Source organism: Phaenicophaeus curvirostris, chromosome 19 (assembly GCF_032191515.1).
Source record: "Phaenicophaeus curvirostris isolate KB17595 chromosome 19, BPBGC_Pcur_1.0, whole genome shotgun sequence".
NCBI classification, from domain to species: Eukaryota; Metazoa; Chordata; class Aves; order Cuculiformes; family Cuculidae; genus Phaenicophaeus; species Phaenicophaeus curvirostris.
The window spans coordinates 8,960,049-8,980,916 of record NC_091410.1 but is presented as its reverse complement, the minus strand read 5'-3'; the positions used below and the strand labels follow the sequence as shown (position 1 = coordinate 8,980,916).

General features: G+C 52.0%; 1 protein-coding gene across 1 annotated transcript in view; it reads left to right on the top strand.

The window, feature by feature from the left end:
• Nucleotides 1-20,868, top strand: part of SLC38A10 (solute carrier family 38 member 10) — a 36,609-nt gene that overhangs the window by 10,546 nt on the left and 5,195 nt on the right. Inside the window, exons 7-13 of the mRNA XM_069872552.1 lie at nt 3,389-3,491; nt 4,301-4,483; nt 6,415-6,526; nt 6,720-6,826; nt 12,733-12,886; nt 19,102-19,272; nt 20,325-20,798. Of these exons, the coding sequence (XP_069728653.1) occupies nt 3,389-3,491; nt 4,301-4,483; nt 6,415-6,526; nt 6,720-6,826; nt 12,733-12,886; nt 19,102-19,272; nt 20,325-20,798 (1,304 nt within the window). The remainder of the gene's footprint in view (nt 1-3,388; nt 3,492-4,300; nt 4,484-6,414; nt 6,527-6,719; nt 6,827-12,732; nt 12,887-19,101; nt 19,273-20,324; nt 20,799-20,868) is intronic.

The window sequence follows — 20,868 nt, the reverse complement described above, 5'->3', positions numbered from 1 at the left end:
GGACACCTCTCACTGCATCCGGGTCTCCAAGCCCCATCCAACCCGGCCTTGAACACCTCCAGGGATGGGGCAGCCACCACTTCTCTAGACAATCTTGGCCAGGGCCTCCCCACCCTCACAGGAAAACATTTCTTCCTAAGATCTCATCTCAATCTCCCCTCTTTCAGCTTAAAACCGTTCCCCTCGTCCTCTCCCTGCGCTCCCTGATCACGAGCTCCTCTCCAGCTTTCCTGGAGCCCTTTCAGTACTGGAGGCTACTCTAAGGTCTCCCCAGAGAGATAGGGGAGGGAGTTATATTTCACTTGGGAGTTATTGTACTTGAGCAACACAGGATCATTTGGCCAAACAAATCCTCAGCGTAACGCACGTTGCTTCTGGTACAGCTGCATAAGTCATGAATTTTCCCCGTTCCTCAAAGGGAATGATTCCGTACCAGGAAAGGCAGCGGGGCTCTGCCGCCTAATGGCCACAGGGCTCCCACAGGGTTGCGTACAATTGTGGCTGCTTGCCATTACCCCAGATTTCTTTGAGAATACTCAGAGGATCACACAGTCGTGGATTTTGGAGAGCTGATTGCGCATTTCCCGTTCCTGGCTTTCTGAAAGGGTTTCCATGGCATGTGGAAGGGCGTGATGGCAGAGCAGGCTATTTTCACGTTTCTAGCAGCATTACCTTCTGCACCAGAATGGCAAGTGAGCAATACGTGCCTGGCCGGAATAGTAACAGCCTTTAAATAGAGGTGTAAATCCAAATGTGGACACGGAAAAGACCATCCTCGTTTGGAAGGCTGGCAGAGTCAGGCTCTCCCCCCTGTAGTTCTAGCAAATGGGTAGCGTGCCAACAGTAAATGAATGTGACAGATAAAATTTGTTCAGACTGCTGTGTTTACACCCACATGCAAGATCCAAATCGTCATTTTCCACTTATCGGCTCTCTTGGCAGCTCAGTTCCCACCCGAACACGCTCCAGTCTTGCTGTTTAATGTCCCCATTACAACTGGCAAAGGGAGTTGTGTTCTTTTACAGCTTTACCTTGTTAACATTGTAGAGTTTTTAAATTCCAATGTGTTTTTCTTATGGTAGCCACGCAGTACCCAGCACAATTTTGCTGGGAGTTGGAAATGCAGGGAAATAGTTTGGTCTGGGCCAGTGTACACATACCTAAATATAGGCTCCCCTACAGCACTTATGTGGCAAGCTCAACCTAAAGCTATGTGTTTTTTCCAAGCGTGAGGGCAATGCTCAGTCCCCAGCCCAGGCAATCTTTTTGTGTTATTCTCAGGTTTAATTTTACCAGCCTCTGAATCACAATAACGTAAAGCAGAAATCCTTTTCCTTCAGCGCGTAAATGCGGCATACACTAAGGACAAATATTATTCTAGCTATTATAACTATTATTCTAGCTTGAAAACCTTGACCCTGCTTTACTTGCGAGTTCAACACCCTTCACTCTTTAAAAGCTATCCTGTTGTTGCTGAAGTTGCAAAGTAGGTCACTCCTTTACAGTTCTGTAGTGTCGAAATTTGCTGTGGAGATGAGAACTGGGATGTGAGGACTCAATGGTTACCTCTGCCGCAGCTTCCTTGTGTGACCTTGGTCACGTCACTGAACCCTGTAATTAAAGAGGAATCAGCAGAGCCTTCCAGGAGAAAACTCCTAATTTCTGGAGATGGCTGTTCTGGTGCAGATGGATACAAAAATGCTGAAACCACGGAGATAATAGAAGTCAGGATGTTGTTTGTTGGTGCTGTGCGCATCAGTTCCCTGCAGGCTGGGTTAGCGCTGTGCTCGGAGAGCCTGTACAGGGTGAGCCCTGCAGGGAAGGTGAAGAACAGATCCTCTGAGGCAACTCTGGCCATCGTGGAAGCACAGCTGCATCCTCCGAGGCTGCTCTTAATGCCTGTGCTGACTTGCCTGCTCTCTGCCCAGGAGGAGCTGTCGGCTTGAGCCCTCATGGAGGTCCAGTGCAACAAATAACGCGGGGAAGGATCCTTGATCCTCTGCTGGCTTTCAGTGCAGGCATTTTGCTTAAAAATAAACTCCAGGGCCTGTCAGGACATGCTGCCTGTTGCATGCTTTGTGTCCTCTGACTCTGCCTTGGGAGGTGGTGACAGCCAGGGGGGCCCAGCAGCGTGTCCTGGGGGCCTGCAGGATGCTGTGCTGCTCGTCAAACTCAAGCTGACCAAACGGAGCAAGAGGCCTGCGTGCGGCTGGACTTCACGTGGCACTTCTCCCTGTGTCACTGCTGTTTCTCCTGCCTTAACACAAACCTGGCCTGGTCTGTGCCATCCCACACACCGCAGAGCCTCTCTGCTTCCCTCCTTTCTTCTCGCTCCTGGCTTCCTTCTGCTCGTGGGGCTGAAGTCTGGGATGTAGTCGGTTAATCTAGTGGAGATTGCTGTGTTGAGGGCAGGGAGGAATCCGAAAAGGAGAGACTCGTGGGGAAGCGGAGACTCGTGGGGAAGCGGATCTCCTCGCTCCCTGCTGGTAAATGGCTGTCACGGTGCTGTGTTTGCAGACCCCGCACGTGTCTTGCGGGTTCCTGCGAGCCAATGCGCTCAGCTTCCTTTGTACAGAACTGTTTGACGTTAAGGGATTAAGGGTTAAGGATTTTTCAGCTTGGCCTCAGCTTGACACACTTTCTGTTAATGGCTTTGTGCCTGCTGGAGCTGGGGATACCCCTTGCATCAAACTGGATGCTCCCCCCCTTCTCCTGAGGGTTCCTTCAGTAACAAGAAGCCAGGATGTAGCCACTTGAATTAAAGTAACAAGAGGTTAATGAGTTGCTAAAATATGCACCTGATGTCAAAAAGTACATTCCACACGCTTTCCAAGTCTGTAAATACCCCAAATCCCGTGTAATTGGCGCTCCCAGCTTTCTATGAACAGAGCTCCAGCGGCAGTGCTGAAATATGACAGGCGCTGTGTTTAGTTGTGTTTGTTTAACTTTTCTTTTAGACAGTGCGATGCTCTAACCTTCTTCCTGCTTTTACTCTGTAAACACTGCGTTGCTTTAATTATCAGCATAGAGAGCTCCAAGAACAATAATCTCCAATGCGCTGCCTGGCCTGGTGCCACTGGTGTTTCACTGGAACAAACGGTCATTCATTTTGCAACACTTTTCAACCAAAATGTTTACATCACACGTTCAGCTCCACGTGGTGGGTTGGGGAAAGTAGGAATATTTTTGCAACACTTAAAGTTATGAGTGTTCTGAAATCTCTTGGCATTAGCAGTATAAATTGTGGAATAGCAGTGAGTGTTTATGCTCTGTAGGGGGAAGGTGTCAGGGATTCTTTGCTGCTGGGCTGAGGCAGGGAACTTGCTGGAGCTGGGTTTTTTTCTCTCTCTGCAGAAGGTTTCCTTAAATAATTTACCCTTTTCTACAGTCAGGTCTTGCCTACCTATGATAGCTTGGATGAGCCGTCTGTTAAAATCATGAGCTCCATATTTGCTTCTTCCCTAAATGTGGTCACCACCTTTTACATTACGGTAAGAAACTTCCCCTTCCCTTTTCTTGCTAGAAGTTATGCTCTGGAGGGGTAGCAGGGATGTTGATTTATCTTCACATGGGGCTGGTTTCTGCTTATCTGCATTTGTTCTGAAAGATAAGTCATTTTGCTGAAAGCAAAATTAGATGGGAGGTGATGAACCCAACAGTGCAGGAGGCATTTGGAGAGTCCAAATGTTCAGTGTGGCTCATTTCTTTGGGCGGAGGCAGAGCAGAGACCCAGCTCGTCCATGTCCCTCAGCCTGCTCTCTGCTTTCCAAGGCCTAGCCTGGAGCTGGAGGTGTCCCCCTGAGTCCAGCAGAGCTCCTTTCAGCCTTTTGCAATTGGAAAGATGTGAGGGAAGTTATGCCTCATAAAGCGCCAGTTAATAAAAATAAGTTAATAATTCCTGAGAAGAGCCTTTCCCTGTGAGCGAGGCTGCTGTGGGGAATTGTTATGGCCCCACCTTTGTTGGAGGGGCTGGTCCATGGGCCTGGCAGCAAGCAGAGTCACTGCTCTGTGTCCCAGGCAGTGGCAGCGTTCCCTGGCTGCAGCGTCCTCTGTGAAAGCCCCCTCTGTTTAGTGAGAAGCTTGTCTTTCCCTTTCGGAAGGTCTCACTGTTCTTTAAATGTTTGTCTCAACTTTCGGGGCGCCGCAGCTGCTGTCAGGTTACCCCTGGAGGTAGCCCCACACTCCCTCCTTGGCTGGCCCTGACCCACAGGAGGTCGCTGACCTCCAGCCTTCTGTAGAGAGCAGGTAGGAATGTGCTTTGGAGTTGAACCCATCCCTCACCTCCCCTCCTGCCGGACAGGTGGGCTTCTTTGGCTATGTGAGTTACACTGAAGCCATTGCTGGGAACGTCCTCATGAACTTCCCTTCCAACCTTGTGACGGAGATGATTCGAGTTGGATTCATGATGTCAGTAGCTGTGGGGTTTCCGATGATGATCCTCCCCTGCAGACAGGCGCTGAACACCCTTCTCTTTGAGCAGCAGGTAAGATCCTCCGGTGTGGCCAGCTGGCTCGTTGGTGTGCACCTTTTAAACTTGCTTTTGGAAGGGCTGTGACTCTGACTGCTGCTGCTGGCTGCCCACCTGGGCTGCAAAGGTGCCTCGGGTCTGTAACACTGAGACAACTGCACATTTCTCACTTGTAGTAGGTATTCACCATCCAGAGGGACAAACCCTCAACGGACAGTGGAATCCTGAGTGCCTGCTGTGTGGTATTGGTGTGGCAGGAGCCCTGTGGCAGCCTGTAAATCCTGCTCTGCAGAGTGGTTAATCTCTGGTACTTTGAGAGCTTTTCTTTCTGCAGAAGAATTTCCTGGGCAGAAGCGCTGGAGCTGTGAGCCTGCAGCCTGCTATTGCTCTGCTGCACCCCAAATCCCATGGCTGCTGCTGCTTCCCTGCTCCGCTGGGATTTCGGTTCTCGCACAGAAGTGTTACACAGTTCAGAGCAGAGGCGGTTCTCCCCCTCGGAAAGAGGGAGAAATGTGCTTTTGGAAACAGAGGGGCCTCCTTATTTCCTGCTGCTCCAGCTGGCATCCTTTTGCTGGCCAACTCGATCTTGCTTTGCATTTAGCTCAAGCTTCTGTTCCTGGCCTCAGAGCCCAGCCCAGCCTCATTTTTTCTTGCTTCTGTGTGTGCCTGTTCTTTTCTGCTCCTTTATGATTATTCTCCTCCTCACCCCTCTGTCAGTAGCAACCTGAGGAGCCTTCTCCCCTCTGGGTTCAGGCATCCTCTTCCTCCAGCCTCCTCTCCTGGCTGTTTGGAGCTGATGTGGAGCAGAAGCGGGTGGTGGGATACAGCCCCCTCCCACACGTTCACCTTTCCCAGGGTCAGATCTTCAGACAGCCTTTGTGACTATAGTTGGTCTGTCTGATTTAGACTGTGAGTCCCTTGTGGCAGTAGCGTGTTCTCCTCTGTGTATTGTACGGCACTGAGCATGCCGATGGTATTCAGTAAATAACAGTAAGAGATTGTGGGAATGTTCTGAGGCCTTTGTGTATCTGCATAAATAGAAACCTCTTAGGGCAGGAAATAAAACTTGAGCAATTTATAGCTCTAAATCCTGCCACTTCTGCCTGTGAGAAGCCCCCAGCTCTTTTCTCACGTTGGGAGGGCCTGAGGATGGGGGAAGATGATCTGTGAAAGCCAGCAAATGTGGAGGAGTAAGCGCTTGAAACGCTTGGGAAGACCGTGGCTCTTGTCTGAGCTCTCCTTGTTGCTCTCTGGACTCTCAACCTGTCCCTTTGCTTTCCTTTCCTTTCCCATCCATGCAGCCGCTGATTCTCCAGGGCATGTGGGCTCGCTGGGTTCCCCTGTTTTCTGCACCTCCTGTTCGGAGGGTGGGGATAGGATGGGAAACGGAGAGCATCTGGGAACTCTCCAGTATGAGCAGTGCCCCAGCAGCACTGATCATCCTCTGCCATCCAGCCAGGGTGTCTTCCATCAAGCTGGAGGAGCTGGTACACACGTTGTAAAGTGGTAGGAATAGCCCTGCTCCCGGAGGTGTTAGGGGACACCTTGCTATGGCAAAACCAGAGCTCTTCTCCGTCTGTGACCATTCTCTGTCCTGCCTTCTCAGCTGCACCTCTTTCCCATGCCCTTGGCCTTGGGGCTGCTCGCTGAGGCTGACGGCTGCAGCACTGGCGCAGGGATTAGGATACAGCTGTACAGTTCACATGTGGGGCAGGATGGAAACAGCAGCTCTGGCTCCGTGCTCCCCGTCTGCCTTGTTTTGAAGGTTCAAATGCAGTTGCATATTAAAACTGCTAAACCATGTCTAACTGCCCCCCCAGCACTTGCCTCCACAGAGACCATAGCATGGAGGTGATGAAGCTGCTGGAGCCTGTTTGGGTTAGGAACTGTGGGGTTCTGCTGCAGGAGCCAAACTCATTCTCCCCCTTCCACTCTTTTTCTTCCAGCAAAAAGACGGCACCTTCGCTGCAGGGGGTTATATGCCCCCGCTACGATTCAAAGCCCTGACGCTGGCTGTTGTGTTTGGAACCATGGTAGGAGGCATCATGATCCCAAACGGTGAGTGAGGAGCTGGGGTAAGGGCTGGTTGCTTGGTTATATTCTCCGGTCTCTTTTATTTGCTGTTTTGGGTGTGATGGGCAGGCTCGCTGGGCTCGCACCCCAGCCTGCCCAGGGGCAGCTGCCACGCACTGCGGCTCTGGCTGTCCTAGGAGAGGGGCCTTTGCTGACTTCTCCTCTTCTGCTTTGCCAGTGGAAACGGTCCTGGGCCTGACAGGTGCTACCATGGGAAGCCTCATTTGTTTCATCTGCCCAGCTCTTATTTACAAGAAGATCCACAAGAATGCACTTTGTTCACAGGTCAGTGCTGATGCTGCTTGACATCCCCCTAAGCCCTCTGCAGAGCCTGGGAACGCAGTTAATTCGACTGTAGCTGAGAAACTGCTCGGCACCTCCTCTAGCCTCCCCCTCCAGTCTGCCCAGTACGGGGAGGGAGCTGTTCTGGTCGGCTGCTTTGAGCAGCAGCTCTTAGGGGCATGCAGGAGGTACTGGCCTGGTGCATGTCCTGCCCTGTGCTGGAACACCGGCTCTTTTTGTCCCTCCAGCGGCAAGCGAAGCATTCATTTGGTGCATGAAATGCTGCTTCCAGTCTGCCTTCTGGCTGGCTTCAGGTTCTGTATGTGCAGAACGGGAAACCCAGGCAGGCTATAAAACCTTAACGGGCCTTACATCCCAACCTGCCTGGGCTGGGTAAAATAAACACCATTTCTCAGCGATGCGGTTCTTGCTGCTGACCCTCAGCTTTCTGGTTTCAACCAAAATAATAATAAAAAGGAACACACACATAGAGGTGTTGCTTCAGGAATTGATTCTTTAAAAATTGGGGTCGCTCAGAGGCTGTTAGAAATTTACCTTTTCCTTTTGCTCTGGTTTGAATTGGCCTCCTCGGGGACTTAAACAAAGTGGCTCTTTGCTGGGCTTGATCTCCCTGGTTCTACAAATACTGTGCTTTTGTGGAGCAGAAATTAACAGGTTTTGTTTTTTTCTAAGGATAACTTAATCTGTTGCCTTTTAGCAGGCTCTGCCCCAGCGCTCCCAGTCATGATAGTGCTGGGCTGGGAATAAGTTTTTCAGCAAACTGTGGAGTCAGCAGGGGGGGAGCACAACATTTTTGTGGGTCCTACAGAACTAATGGCCTTTTCTGTGTTTAATGACTTGTGGCTTTGCAAACGTACATGAAGTTTTTAAACAGGGTCTATTTTTTTGCTTTCTCTGACACAAGGAAATAGTCCAACTTTCCAGCTTTCACTCTGAATTCTGACACTTTGGTCCTAACTTCTTTGACTGAAAACCCAAGCAGGAGTCTGAATGCCAGCCTGGATTTTTCAGGGAAACAAAGAGCACTTTCAAGAATTGCTTTCTATTCCGGCCGAGCCAGAACGTTTCTCTGCAGTGCCTTGAAACTGCACTTAGGGTGTGCTGAGCTCCAGGGCTGCCCGGGCTTGAACACTGGGGCCCTCACAATGCTTGACCTGAAATGCTGGTCACAAGGCTGGTGAAGATGTTTGTCCTGCAGAAATCCCCACAAAGGAATAAGAGCTTATCTAAAGCATCAGCCCCCAGGTTACCCCAGTGTTTCAAGGGGCTGGTAACGAGCTGTCCAGCCTTCTCTTGAATGATCCATCGCCTGTCAAGTTTGCATACTTGCTTTGACCGATGCTCTGGAGTGCTGCAGCGAGGGCACACCTGCCTTCAGAAACGCGCTAGGCTGCAGAGCCCTTCCCCGCCTCCACTCTGGAGCCAGATTCTGAGCCCACCTTCTCCTCTTTCCTCCAGGTCTTCTGCAGAGACTCATTTATTCCTTCCCTGAAGCTCTGTCTTTGGTCTCCTCCTTCATTCCTGCTTGCTTTGATCAGGCGCTCCTCTCCGTCAATAAATGCTGTTGTGAAAAGTGGCAGTCAAGGGGGAGAAGGAGCCAGCCCTGGGCATTGCTGCCTCTCCCTGCTTTTCCCTGTCTAAACAATGTGCACATATGTTCTCCCTCCCTCCATCATTCTTAGTTTTCTTCCAAAGCAGCAGACCTTCTCATTTCCAGCCCTTATGCTTGCCTGAATTATCCCCGTTGCTGCTTTTATTGGGCTGCCTCTGGTATCCAGCAAAGTCCCGTGTCTGGCAGCTTCTGGGGCTGGTGAGATAGGAAGTTCAGATTTACCAAGCTGGGAAGATGGTGCGATCTGAAGCTACAAAACGGGAAAGCTGCATTAAAAGCAGTGAAGAGGATTCCAGTGGGAGGGATAGGGGTAGTCCCAGATGTTTGCTGGCCAGCAAAAAAAACATGGGCAGTTAATTCCTGCAGCCACTGGCAGCCATCCAGGGCTGGAGATGGCAGTTTGGGCTAGGCTGGGGGATGGCTTGGATGAAAGGTTTCTGTGTTAGAAAGGTGATCAGGTAACAGGGTGGTTAAGGAGCTTGAAGTCAGGCGTGCAGCGCTGTGAGTGAACTGGGGAGAGCGTTCCCTTTCTTGTGGTTGAGCATCAAGCGTGTTCCTGTAAAGGGTGCGGGTCTGTGTCCCGCCGCCCTCCGGGAGCTGGGGTACAGTGAGAGGTTTGGCAGAGGCTGCTGAAGGTCGCGCTAAGGTCTGTAAACAGAGTGTTTAACTTCTAACAGGAAGGTGTTGGCTTCCCAGTGTTGACACAAGCCTGTCCAAGAGGCCCCTCCTAGGGAGGCCGGAGTGGCTCTTGTCCCAGTTGGGGAAGAGGAGCTGTGGAGAGGCTGCTCCAGGTCAGGAAATGACCCTTCGATCTCACTCCTGTGTGGATGGAAAAGAGATTCCCCTCTGCCCTCCCCTGGTAGCACAGCGGCCACCTTCAGCACAAGCGCCTTTGGTCCGTACAGCCCATCCCTGTCACAGTGCCGTGGAGGATCCCGGCAGTGACCTCTGCATTCCTTCCCCATGACTCTGTCCCTCTGAACATGCGGTGTCCGAAGCGGCACAGTGCGGAGGATGTCGTCACTCCACACAAATGCAGTGTTTTCACTTCCCGCTGAAGGCCCCGGCGTGGTTAGAGGAGGTGGTCTGAGCTAATGACGCTTTCTGTACAAAGTTCGAGTTATCTTCTGGGAGGAAGGACGGCCAAGGGAAAGCAACCAGCAGAGGAAATGGCTGCGTAAACTTCCTCTCCTGAATTCCTGTCCGTGCTCAGAGTGCTCCCCTCGGGAGACAAGCCCTTGCCTTGCTGACCTGCCTGTTGGAGGAGGCTGCAGCCAGAGGGATTTGCTTGTCTCTTGCTATGTCCACGCTGAGAGACGCTTCTCGAGAGAGGTCTCTGCGCTCAGTGGATTTGCTTTTCAATGAGGCGGGGGAGATCCTTCCTGTGGAACCAGACATGGGCTTATAACTGCTCTGCAGTGTTGTCCCTCCAAGTTCTCAGCTCTTCAGCTGAATGCTTTGAGGGGCAGTGGTTCCTCTGCCACCAGGTCCTTGCACCCCCTGCTCCTCTTCCTTTAATTGCCAGATTAGCCTTGGTGGTCCCTTAAGAACAAACTGCTTGTTTTTCCATGTCTAAAGTGTCTCTGTGGAATTAAGCCAGATTATGGACCTCTTTGTTCTGGTCTTCAGCTGCTGGTGTGGTAGGTGAGGAGGAGGGAGCTGGCAGGGAGCTGAAGTCGAGGGGCGTCTGCTGGTTCATAGACAGACCAGCCGGTGTTGGATTGCCCTCTGTGCTGTACTTACTGCTCTGGGAAGCTCACAGATGAACTCCAAATGTTAAACAATCCAAGGGGTTTGAATCCAAGGCGTTCAAACCAGTGGTTCCCCACTAAGATAAGAAACAACAAAAATCCTTTTAAAACATGTAAAGCCGTTTCCTACAGTTCCTTTCTCTCTCATGTTGCTCCTAGTTCCTGTGGCACCAGAATAGATCCTCTTTGTGGAAATGCTCTTCCTCTCCGTTGTTGTTTCTGGAAGACGCCAGAGCAGCCTTCCAGTCACAAAGTGCATTTCTGCTGGGACTGTGGATTGTGTGAGGGGAGGAAGTGGATGAGTTCGGAGCCGAGGGCAGCAGTGGCAGGGAGCTGCTGACTCCGCTTTTGGCCCAAGTGGGATGGCAGGATATCTGCTCTTTGTGCATCCACATGGCAAGGCAGGGAGCAGATTTTACTTCTGTTTCCTTTGCAACATCCCTAAGGTCTGGCCTCTGCTCCCTGGCCATGCTGCTCGTCCCTTGTCCAGAGCTGCTTCACATCCCGCCAGCCTTTTCCTTCTGAAGGCGTCTGTCTGTCTGTAGGGGTGTGCTGCGAGCGGGGCCTCCTGGGTTTTGACTGCCCTGGCCCACTTTTCTGGGTGATCTCCCTCAGCATGAGGACCGAGAGGAAAACTGAGCCTCTCCCTCCCTTTCCTGAGGTGCCAACGTTCTAACTTCTCCTTTCAGTTTCACTTCTCCCCTTTATTTTTCAGTTTACTCCATCTGGCAGCTCCCAACTGTGCCTGTTTTTTCCTCACACTGAATAGCATCCTTTTGGTTTTTATGAATTGGGATGTACATGCTGCAGGGTAAGGATTCTGAGGGAAGAGGATGAATCCTGCAGGAAGTCCTCTCTTAAACTGTTATTACAGCTCAAACCAGAATTGCTGGTGCTCTGGGTGTTGCACCACTCTGCTCGGTTGCTTGTGTGGTTCCTACTGAAGATTGTGTGCCACAGCCGCAGGTTTTTTTTTGCAGAGAGCAAGCTACACGGTTGCCTTGTGAAGCATGCATAGTGAGTTGTTCTTGTTAGATGTAGTGGAAAAAGCAGTGTCCTCGCCCCAGCAGCCTGAATTCGGCACGCACACAGCAGGAGCGGCGATGGGAATGGGCAAGAGAAGCAGCAGTGTGCTGCCTGCAGGCTCCGAGCATCGTGCAGGGCGGCCGTGAAGTGCAAAGAGAAGATACAGTTAGCAGAAGTGTCTTGGATCCTTGCAGCCGTGTGCAGAGCTGCAGAAATAAGCCGAATTCGTGGTGTCTCGGAGCGCAGAATGTGCTTAAATAAAAAGAGGAGAGGAATTGCTGCATCATATATATGAATTTGGTGCAAACTTGCAGCTTCCCAGCATTTTCTGTTTTGCGTATGATGGTTCCTGTTGCTTCCATGGTCTGTGGTGAAAAGGAGCTTGCGAGGAGGCTGTTTCTAGCAGAGGGTGTGCTTTCTTCAACACAAACTCTCGCACTCTCTCCTACCAGTCATGCAGCACTGTTCACGCGTTGACATGCAAAGCAGGTTCCGTGAGAAGCCCTTAGTGTGACAGTTGCAGTGATTAACTAGGTAAAAATAATATATTAGACTTTAATTAAATCTCCCCAGTCAGAGTTGTTGGCCGGCAATCCATCCGCTCGCCTCTTTGAACTGGTGCCGCTCTTGTCGGGAGGAGCGAGCAGGCGTTTGGCAGCCCCGACACCGAGCAGGGCAGGCGTTTCTGTGCCCCTGGAGCTGCTGCACGTCGTCGTCTTCTCCTTCTTGAGTTACTCGTGAACAGTGAGCTCTCCCAGAGGCTTTGGTTTTGTGCAGTCATGGGCAGAGAGTTTTTAATTCTTATGTTTTCATTCTTACGTTTAATTCTTTATGTTTAGATCCTTTTAGATCATTCGATAATAACTGTAGAAAAGTTCTTTTTGGTGGTGGTTGCTTCCTCCTTTTTGAGTTAGAGAAATTCAGAGTCCTTCCCTCCGTGGGATCCAGATTCTGTCTTTCTGGTTTTATTCTCTGTGGTCCCATGGTTCTGGAAATCAGTGAGGATTCTTATCAGCTTTGTGAGCCCTGGATGCCAGGACTTGTGCAAAGGCATTTCATTCATACTCTCAAAAATAAGAATTTTTAGTCCTTTCTAGGCTGTAAACAGGTTGGGCACCTCTGTTCTCAGCTAGGCCTGATTTCATGGTGTTCTAGCATAGCTGCTGGAAGTACCAGGGAAGGAGTCTTGGCAGCTGGATTCATTTGCCACATGCATTTTTCTGTCCTTACATCCTCTCCACTTGCTTTTGAGCCCTTCCGATACAGGAGTCGCCTTTTCCAGACCTCCCAGCATCTGAAACTCTCTTTTATGTCTCTACAGTGAAATATAAACCTCAGTCAAAAGCTAGTGATTTTTCTTTTTCTCCTCTTAAATTTCTCGTCTCCCTCTTATTGACACGTGTGATTGCAGTGAGCTCCGAATTGTTTGGAATCACTGTTTGCTTGAAGCAGTCCCGTTTGTTTTGCTGTGCTAACTGAAGCTCTGGAACATTCTGCAGATCATCCTGTGGATTGGCCTGGGGATACTGGTTATTAGTACGTACACGACCTTGTCTGCAACAGAGGATGCCCCTGTGAAGACAGAAGCGTTGGGCTTGGAGCGCCTGGATGGAAAGGAGAACAGAATTGACCCGGATTCAGTCCAAATCCCAGGTACGTGCCTGCTCGAGTTGTGTTTCCCAGCCCTGCTTCAAGCTCCATCTCTTTAAAAAGTACAGTTTTTAAAACAGTGGGGTGGAAGCAGCATCTTTTCCAGGCAGCTCTGTGCATCTTCACAGCATCCTGGGGACGTTTCCCAGGAGAGGCTGCAGTTTTGCCTTGCAGGAAGGCCTCGTGTGAGCTCCGGTGGTACCGTGTGGGAGTTTTTCTTTTGGAAGGGAAAGGTGGAGTATGGAGCAGGGGTTTCCTGTAAGGAGAGAGCAGGGTCTCCTGATTCGGGGCAATAAATGCAGCTCTGAGCACAGCTTGGCGATGGCTCCGTGCTGGCCACCTGTATGCAGGGTGCGGGTGGCCAAACAGGGCTGCTTTCCCCATTGCTGCCAGCACGTTGTCCACGGCTCCAAGAACCAGCCATTCGCTGCGCTCAAAGGTATGTAAATTTATGGGCACTGACTTTTTTTGGTCGTGAGGATATAAATTTAGATTGGGTTTTCGCTCTGACAAAGCCTGTGATTATGCCTCAGCTTTGTTTACTGTTTCAGGTTATTTATTATTTGTTTACTGGGGCCCTTGATGGAGTTACGGCCGCTCCCTCCCTTCCCCAGCTGCAGGCTTGCCTTGCAAGGCCATCGCTAGCAGGTGTCTGACCCTGCCCTGCCCCTCATCTGGGGCTGTGTCCTGTTCCTTTATTTTATTTTTGTTTGCTTCTGCTCCTGCTTTTTTTATTTTATGTTCTTTGGGGGCCTTGAAAATATCCTCGCAGAGGTTGAGAACGGAAGCGAGAAAGGGGCTGTCTCTTGTGGAGATTATCCTCCCTCCTGGTTGTTGGCTGTGTTCCTGCTGAGCAGCTTTGAGTGTCTCTGAGACACCGGTGCTGCTGCCGATAACATTCACTCCCTGGTTGCTCTGTCCCTGGCAGCTCTGGGGTTTGATGCATTCGTCCTCGTGGTTCACCCAAGTTACGTGTGCCTTCTCAGGCACTGGGATGCCCGTGAACTCTGAGCAAAAGATGCTCTGGATCCCTTCATCGAGCACACTCAGCAGGGCTGGGAGGAGGGATGCGATTGAATTCTTCTGTCTTGGTTAATTTTGGAGCGGTAATGGCCAGAGAACAGCTGCTCATTTCAAGAGGAGCTGCTAATGACACATGTTCTTGTAGTTGGGAAAATAAAAGAAGTCCCATAAAAGATGGTGTCCGCTGGAGTTTGCTAAATCTCTTCTCTGCTTCTTCTCTGCATGAACCGGGGTGGCGGAGCAGGACGCCTGCGTCTGATCATTGCGTAGCGCAGCGACTCGGTGGTTTCCCTGCCGTACCCACCGCCTGTGCCCAGAGCTCGTCGCCATCAGCTCTTATTGCGTGGTACTTGCTGCTGGGTTAAATAATCCTTCCTGGGAGGAAGGCGGTTTTAGTGCTCTTGGTTCGTAAACTTCCCAGGGAGGAGCTGTGCAGCTCCTGACGCTGACGAGCAGAGAGCTCTGCCGCCCTCTGAGTCCAGCGTGGGCCCTTTCCCTGCTGGCTCTGCCCTAGGGAGTGGAGCCTGGGAGGAGGATGAGGGGGAAGACGGAGCTGGGCAGAGGAAGTGGAGCGAGGACCTTACAGGGCGGATGACCCTGGGGAAGCGGTGGCGGGTGGATGTGGGGCTGACCCGGGAGAGCCGCTGCTGCGATCCCCCCTGCGCCTTGGATCCGTGCCTCCCTGTGCCTCTGCAGGATGTCGACTTGACTAGCAATGAGAGGCGTTAAATGGTGCCCTTCTTCCCCCTCGGCTCCCCCGCCTCCTCCTCGCCTGGCTTGTTTTGCAGAGGCAGGAGCCTGCAGCCTGGAAAACACTGCAGCAGCTGCATCCTGTCATTGAAGGGGCGCGCAGGATGCGGGCTGCCCTGTATCACCTGGGTGCCCTCCTCGGCACACATCTGCTTCGTATTCCTCACACGGGGCTTTAGCAGACGCACACAGCTTCTCCCCAGCCACTGTGGTGGCTGCTGGGCTCTTCCCGGGCCAGAGGGACCCCCGTGGCCCTTCCCTGTGTCCCCCAGCCAGAAGCTGCCCGGCCGAGGCAAACCCGGGGGCTGCGCGGGGCCTTTTCCCAGTCGTTGCCTTCGCCGTCTGACTTTTGCCTGTCAGCATGTGAGAGGAGTTTTATTGGCCTCTTTGATGTTGCAGAGACCAGAACTGTACAGACTTTCATTAAAACCCTGCCCTGTGGGCCCTGGGATTATGAATATTAGAACATTGCCCTTTTATGTGAACACGTATTGACCAGCGGACTCTGAATAGTGTTTTTACTAACGACACCCAAGTGCCCATTACAGCCCCTGCCTGTATTGCTTGAGGTTTACTGTCAGCAGCTCTTCGGGAAAGGTATAAAACCCCTTTCAGAACCGTTCTGCCGCTCCGTGCAGCGTGTGCGCGTATGTTAAAAGGTTGCTAAGCTGCCTGTGAAAGCTCATGAAGGCAATTATCCATTTAAAAAAAAAAAAAAAAGCTAATTAGGCAATTTCTCTCTGTATCTGAAAGCACCCTAGAGGGTCTCATGGGGTGGATTAAGATTTGGTAATATTTTTCAGCTCCTTACTTGATCGTTGCTGCTTCATTTTCTTTCTCTGGTGTTGTGCAATATCGGGTAACAAAGACCTGATTCACGCTCCTTGTGCAAGGGCGCCCTTTCCCCGGCGCTCTGGGGAGCCCGCACGCTGAGGACCCTTCTCCTCCATCCCTCGTGTCCTCCTGGATGCGGTGGCCTCTATTACTTGGGTTTGGCTTCTCCAGTGTGTGGTGGGACACGATGCCGAGAGCTTCTCTGTCCCTGCGCTGCCTCTGTGCCTTTGCCCCCCAAAAAAAGAGACCTGCCTGGCCGCAGGCTGCGTCCCCGCCGGCGCCGTTAGCCAGAGCAGCCCCGAACATGTGTGAAACGTGGATTATGCACCGCTCCTAATAGCTGCAGGAACAGCTTGACTCCGCTGCAGCTCTCCCTGGTGCTTTGTGCGAGCAAGCTTTTAATAGTGCCTGTGACACAGAAAAGGAACTATCAGCCTCTTGTAAATTGGGTTCGTTTTTACTGCTGGTGCGTCAGGAGACAACTGTGAACTAATTTCAGTGATGCCATTCGATAACCTTGTGAAATCTGTAACCGGTTCAGGGGGAGGGAGGCTCCTGGAGGCGCAGCTGGGGCTGCGTGAGGCTCCCTGGGGAGGGCTCATCCCTCCTCAGCGTGGGGCTGTGGGGCTGCTTGGCACGTTTGAGAGCAGCACATTGCCCCCATCCCTCTGCCCGGCTTGTTCTTCTTCCCTTTCCTTAGGGAAAGATCCAGTTTGTGGATCTTGCTCCGTTTCGTGAGGCTGAAGCAATTCAAGTGAGCCTGGAGCTGCATGGGCATAGACCCCACGGCCCTTGTCAGCCCTTGGACAATGGTCCAAGCATCGCTCCGCAACACAGAGAGGGTGATGTCCCCTCGAGCCGTCCCTGGGGCTCCTCAGGTGGCTTTGGAGGATCCCCCTCTGCTCAGGAGGACACAGCAGGGCTCATCTCGCTGCTGAGAGCAGAGTGTGTGGACGCAGCTTTTGGCTATGATTGTTGCTGCGGTGGACAAGAGCGATAGGCAAACCATGTGAGGAGGGATTTAATGCCTTTCTGGGACCATTGCTACTATCCGAACGAGGAGCTGGGGAGGGGGGAAGGGAAGCTTTTAGGTTGCTAATCATGAAATTTTATTGCAGCCTGGAGAGGCTGTTGGCAAACCACAACACATACGCACGCACACGCACACACAAATCGGTTGCAGAAAGCCCTGGCTTCCCTCGAAGCGTGAGAGAGGAGTTGCTGAAGAGCGCGGCTCGACAGGACCCGCCGGCAGCAGGGGCTGCCGAGGCAAAGACAAACCCTCCCGGTGCTGCATAACGCCCAGGTCCTCTTGTTGTAAGCCAAAAAGCTTTTACAGCCTCTCAGCCCTTGCCTGTAAAGTCCAACGCCGCTCATAAAACATTAAGAGGCGCAGCATTACTGTAACGCTCTCCGGAGGGACCTGCAGGGCGACGAGACAGTTAGAGCGATTATTACACATCCTGAGCAAAATTGTTCTCTGCAAACCGCATACAGCCCCGTATAGATTTCCATGCAGTGTGAGAGGTCGTTAATTCACGCCCTGATGATGAACTTAATTTTGTTTCCTGCTGAGCAAATGACGGCTTAGAGGCAACTTTGTCTTATTATGGTGTGGAGGCTTTTATTTTTGTTTGTGTTTTGTTTGTATTTTGGTCTTTTCTTGCATTGTTTGCAGAACAGGCAACGTGGGGCTGTCTCTTGATTTATGAGGGATGCTTCTTTTGGCAGCGGGGCCTCCCCCAGCCCCTCGCTCGTGTCCGGGACCCGCGGGGCGTTCACCTGCTCCAGGGTTGTCTGGCCAAACCCCACATGCATGCAGGGCTGGTTCTGGTTTTAACTCCTCTGTTTCCTTCCTTTCTCATTCCCCTTGAACATCGTCTCGCTGCGTGGCTGCCTCGCATCGTCATTCCCTTCTGCCGTGGGAACGGCTCTGCCCGCGTTGCTCTTCTCTGGATCCTCTGGTTTCAGATGCGCCGCAATCTTCTCCGAATGAAGCCATCGCCCGGCTTCATGAACCAATTAACGAAGAACTTTCCTCCAATAGAGTAAATAATTTTTTGCTGCGAGGCCAGAATTTAGCTGGGAACATCCGCAGCCGTGCCGAGCGTTCCCCTCCCCGGCCTCAGCCTCCTGCTTCCCAGGGCCCCCATCCAGGCCTGGGCACTGGTTCCTACAGTCCATTTTTTCCTGAAAAGGAGGAGTGTCCTGCCCTGACTTGCTGAACCCTGGGAAGTCCCTCAATGGAGAGAAGGGACCCTTGGGTACTAGACTCGAATTTCTCAGAAAATCCATGTGCTTTTTCCCTCCCACCGTCATTCCCAAACCAAAGAAACTTTGAAAGCCGGCCAGCCCCACGCACATCCTTTCAACCGGGTGCGGAGCTCTGGGCCAGAGAGTCCAGGTTTCTGGAGAGGCGCTTGGTCCTTCTGGCACCGATCCCTCTGGGCTAGGATTTTGTCCTTATTTTGCTGTTTTTCCCCCCACCCCAACTCGGGTAAAGCCCACGCAGCTGAAGTTGTGGCAATCTCTTCTTTCCCATGAGTTCATCTTGTAATAAATCGCACCAGCCCTGCGGAGGGGGAGGAGAAAATTGAAAGATGTTTATAGAATTAATTCCCTGGAGGAAATCGCATGGGGGAGGGCAAACGGGGGGAAGAGTTGGGAATTTTTTTTTTTTGTTACAGAAGATAGATTTTTTTTTTTTTTTTGGTCAGAGTTTGTTGGATGGAAAAAAATCTGCAGAACAACTTCAGTGCTGGGAAACAATTAGGTTTCCGCCTCCACTGCTCTTCTAAGGAAGAGTTCACTCCCCGCTCGCCCTGTGTTGGGTCTCCTTCTCCCGTTCTGGGGTGGGAAGGGACGTGCCACGAATTCCACGTGGTTACTTCATCGCTGAACCCAGTAACTGGTCTGACTGGGTTGTCTCTTCAAGAAACATCCCATCTCTTCAAGGGAGAGATGGGGAGCGTCCCCGTCTCCCTCAGAAGTTTCCCCTAATGCCTCTCGAATCGCGCTCCTCAAAACTCTGCGCCTTCTGCGGGATCGTGCAGCTCTCCTCCCGCTCTCCTTGCAGCCTTCAAAGCGCTTGGGAAACGCTCGTGCGTAAAAAGGCAAAACAAATTAAAAATAAAGGTGGTTTTGAGCTGCTTTGCTGCAGGCAGTGGCGATGGGGGCTGTGAGTAGATCCCACCTCAGCTGCTCCCAGTGCTGGGGGGTCCGGAGCGGGGGAGCTGGGAGGATGCTACCATCTGGCGGCGTGGGCTCGCAGCGGCAGCTGGCTCCATCCCTGCCTTGCTGCCTCGCCTTCCCTGCCAGCAGATCCACAAAACACCAGCGGAGAGAATCCTAAAATTACAGGATTATAGAATCACTAGGTTGGAAAAGACCCACTGGATCATCGAGTCCAACCATTCCCATCAATCACTAAACAGGTGACCCCGGAACAAAAGCCCCGACCCCTCTGTGCTAACGCTGGAGGGAAAAAGCTTCTCAGCTTGGGTTGGTGCGGGGGGTTGAAGGAGGGAAAGCGATTCCCTTGATCCAGCTGGTGGCCTCGGAGTGCAGCCATGCAGAACCTCGTGCCATTAACTGTCCTCGTGCCTTCACAGACCAGAACCCGGAGGTGGAGGAGGCGGAGGATGATCGTGATAAACCGAAGCTGGCGGATGAGAAGGAGGAAATGGAGCAGCCACAAATCAAGGTGCCCATGGAGGTACCCAAGAGAGAGGAAGAGAGAGCAAAGCCAGAGGAGAAAGTGCAGCTTGACCGTCCCGATCAAGGTAATGAGGAATCTGGGGAACAGGTGTCAGATTTGGAGCTGGGAGGTGTACATTGCAGGGATATTTCAGATAAAGATCCTGATCTCTGCCCGTTCCCTCGTGGACTGATGGTAATTTAGTATTTGATGCTCTCGAGGTTCATTAGAATCAAAGAATCCCAAGCACGAATAGAGGCTGGGCAGAGAATGGATTGAGAGCAGCCCTTAGGAGGAGGGCTTGGGGATGTTAATGGATGGGAAGCTCAACATGAGCCAGCAATATGTGCTTGCAGCCCAGAAAACCAACCATATGCTGGGCTGCATCCAAAGAAATGCGGCCAGCAGTGTGAGGGAGGGGATTCTGCCCCTTTGCTCTGATGAGACCTCATCTGTGTTCAGTTCTGGAGTTGTCAGCACAGGAAAGACATGGATCTGTTAGAGTGAGTCTAGAGGAGGCTGTGAAGCTGAAACAAGGGCTGGAGCACCTTCCATGTGAGGACAGGCTGAGAGGGTTGGCATTGTTCAGCCTGGAGAAGACTCTGGGGAGACTTTAGAGCGACCTCCAGTACTAAAAGGGGTTCCAGGAAAGCTGGGGAAGGGCTCTTGATGAGGGAGGGAAGGGACAGGTTTTAAGCTGGGGAATGGTTTTAAGCTGAAAGATGGGAGGTTGAGATGAGATCTTGGGATGAAATGTTTTCTTGTGAGGGTGGGGAGGCCCTGGCCCAGGTTGCCCAGGGAAGCTGTGGCTGCCCCATCCCTGGAGGTGTTCAAGGCCAGGTTGGATGGGATCTTGAGCATCCTGATCCAGTGGGAGGTGTCCCTGCTTATGGGAGGGGGGTGGAACTGGATGGACTTTGAGGTCCCTTCCAACCCAAACCATTCTGTGATTCTATGAATTATTTAGGTTGGAAAAGACCTTTCTGTTGGACCCTTGAGTCCAACTGTTAAGAATGCAGCCTCCTGATGGGTCAGCGAAGGCAGGGCTGAAAAAAGCCAGGAGGTAGCTGGGCGTGCTGCCTGTTCCTTTCTCCTATCGGTGTCGAGCTTCCTAATCCTGCTTGTTGTCTGCCCTAGGGATCGCTCTGCCTGTGGGGGAAGCGCATCGCCATGAGCCACCCGTCCCGCATGACGAAGTGGTCGTGGACATGGGGCGGGAAAGGGAGGAATCCGATGAGAACAAGCTCGCGCCCGAGGGAGCCAACGACCGCCTGCTGAAGCCGGCTCTGGAGGAGCCAGCAGTGCTGAATCCCCAGAAAGAGGCATTTGGCCTAAAACAAGGGAAGGAAACTGAGAACCAACCGCGGGGAGGGACTGACAAGCCCATTAAGAATCCGAAGAACGTCCTGGAGGTGATGGTGCAGCAGGATGGCAGGCCGCCATACAAAGAGCTGGAGCCAGACAAACAAGAGATGGAAGCCAAGGCGCAAGCTGCTGTGCAGGACGGTGAGAAGAAAGCTGAGGCTGTAGGTGACAGGGAGAAATCAAAGCTCCAGCTCCCCAGGAAAGCGGAGGAGGCTGTGAAGTCCATCGAGAAGGAAGGCGACCCTGGTAAGCTCTCTCCACGTCTGCTCGTCTGAACAAACCCCCCTCTTGGCCTATAATTCCCCTGAGAGACTGG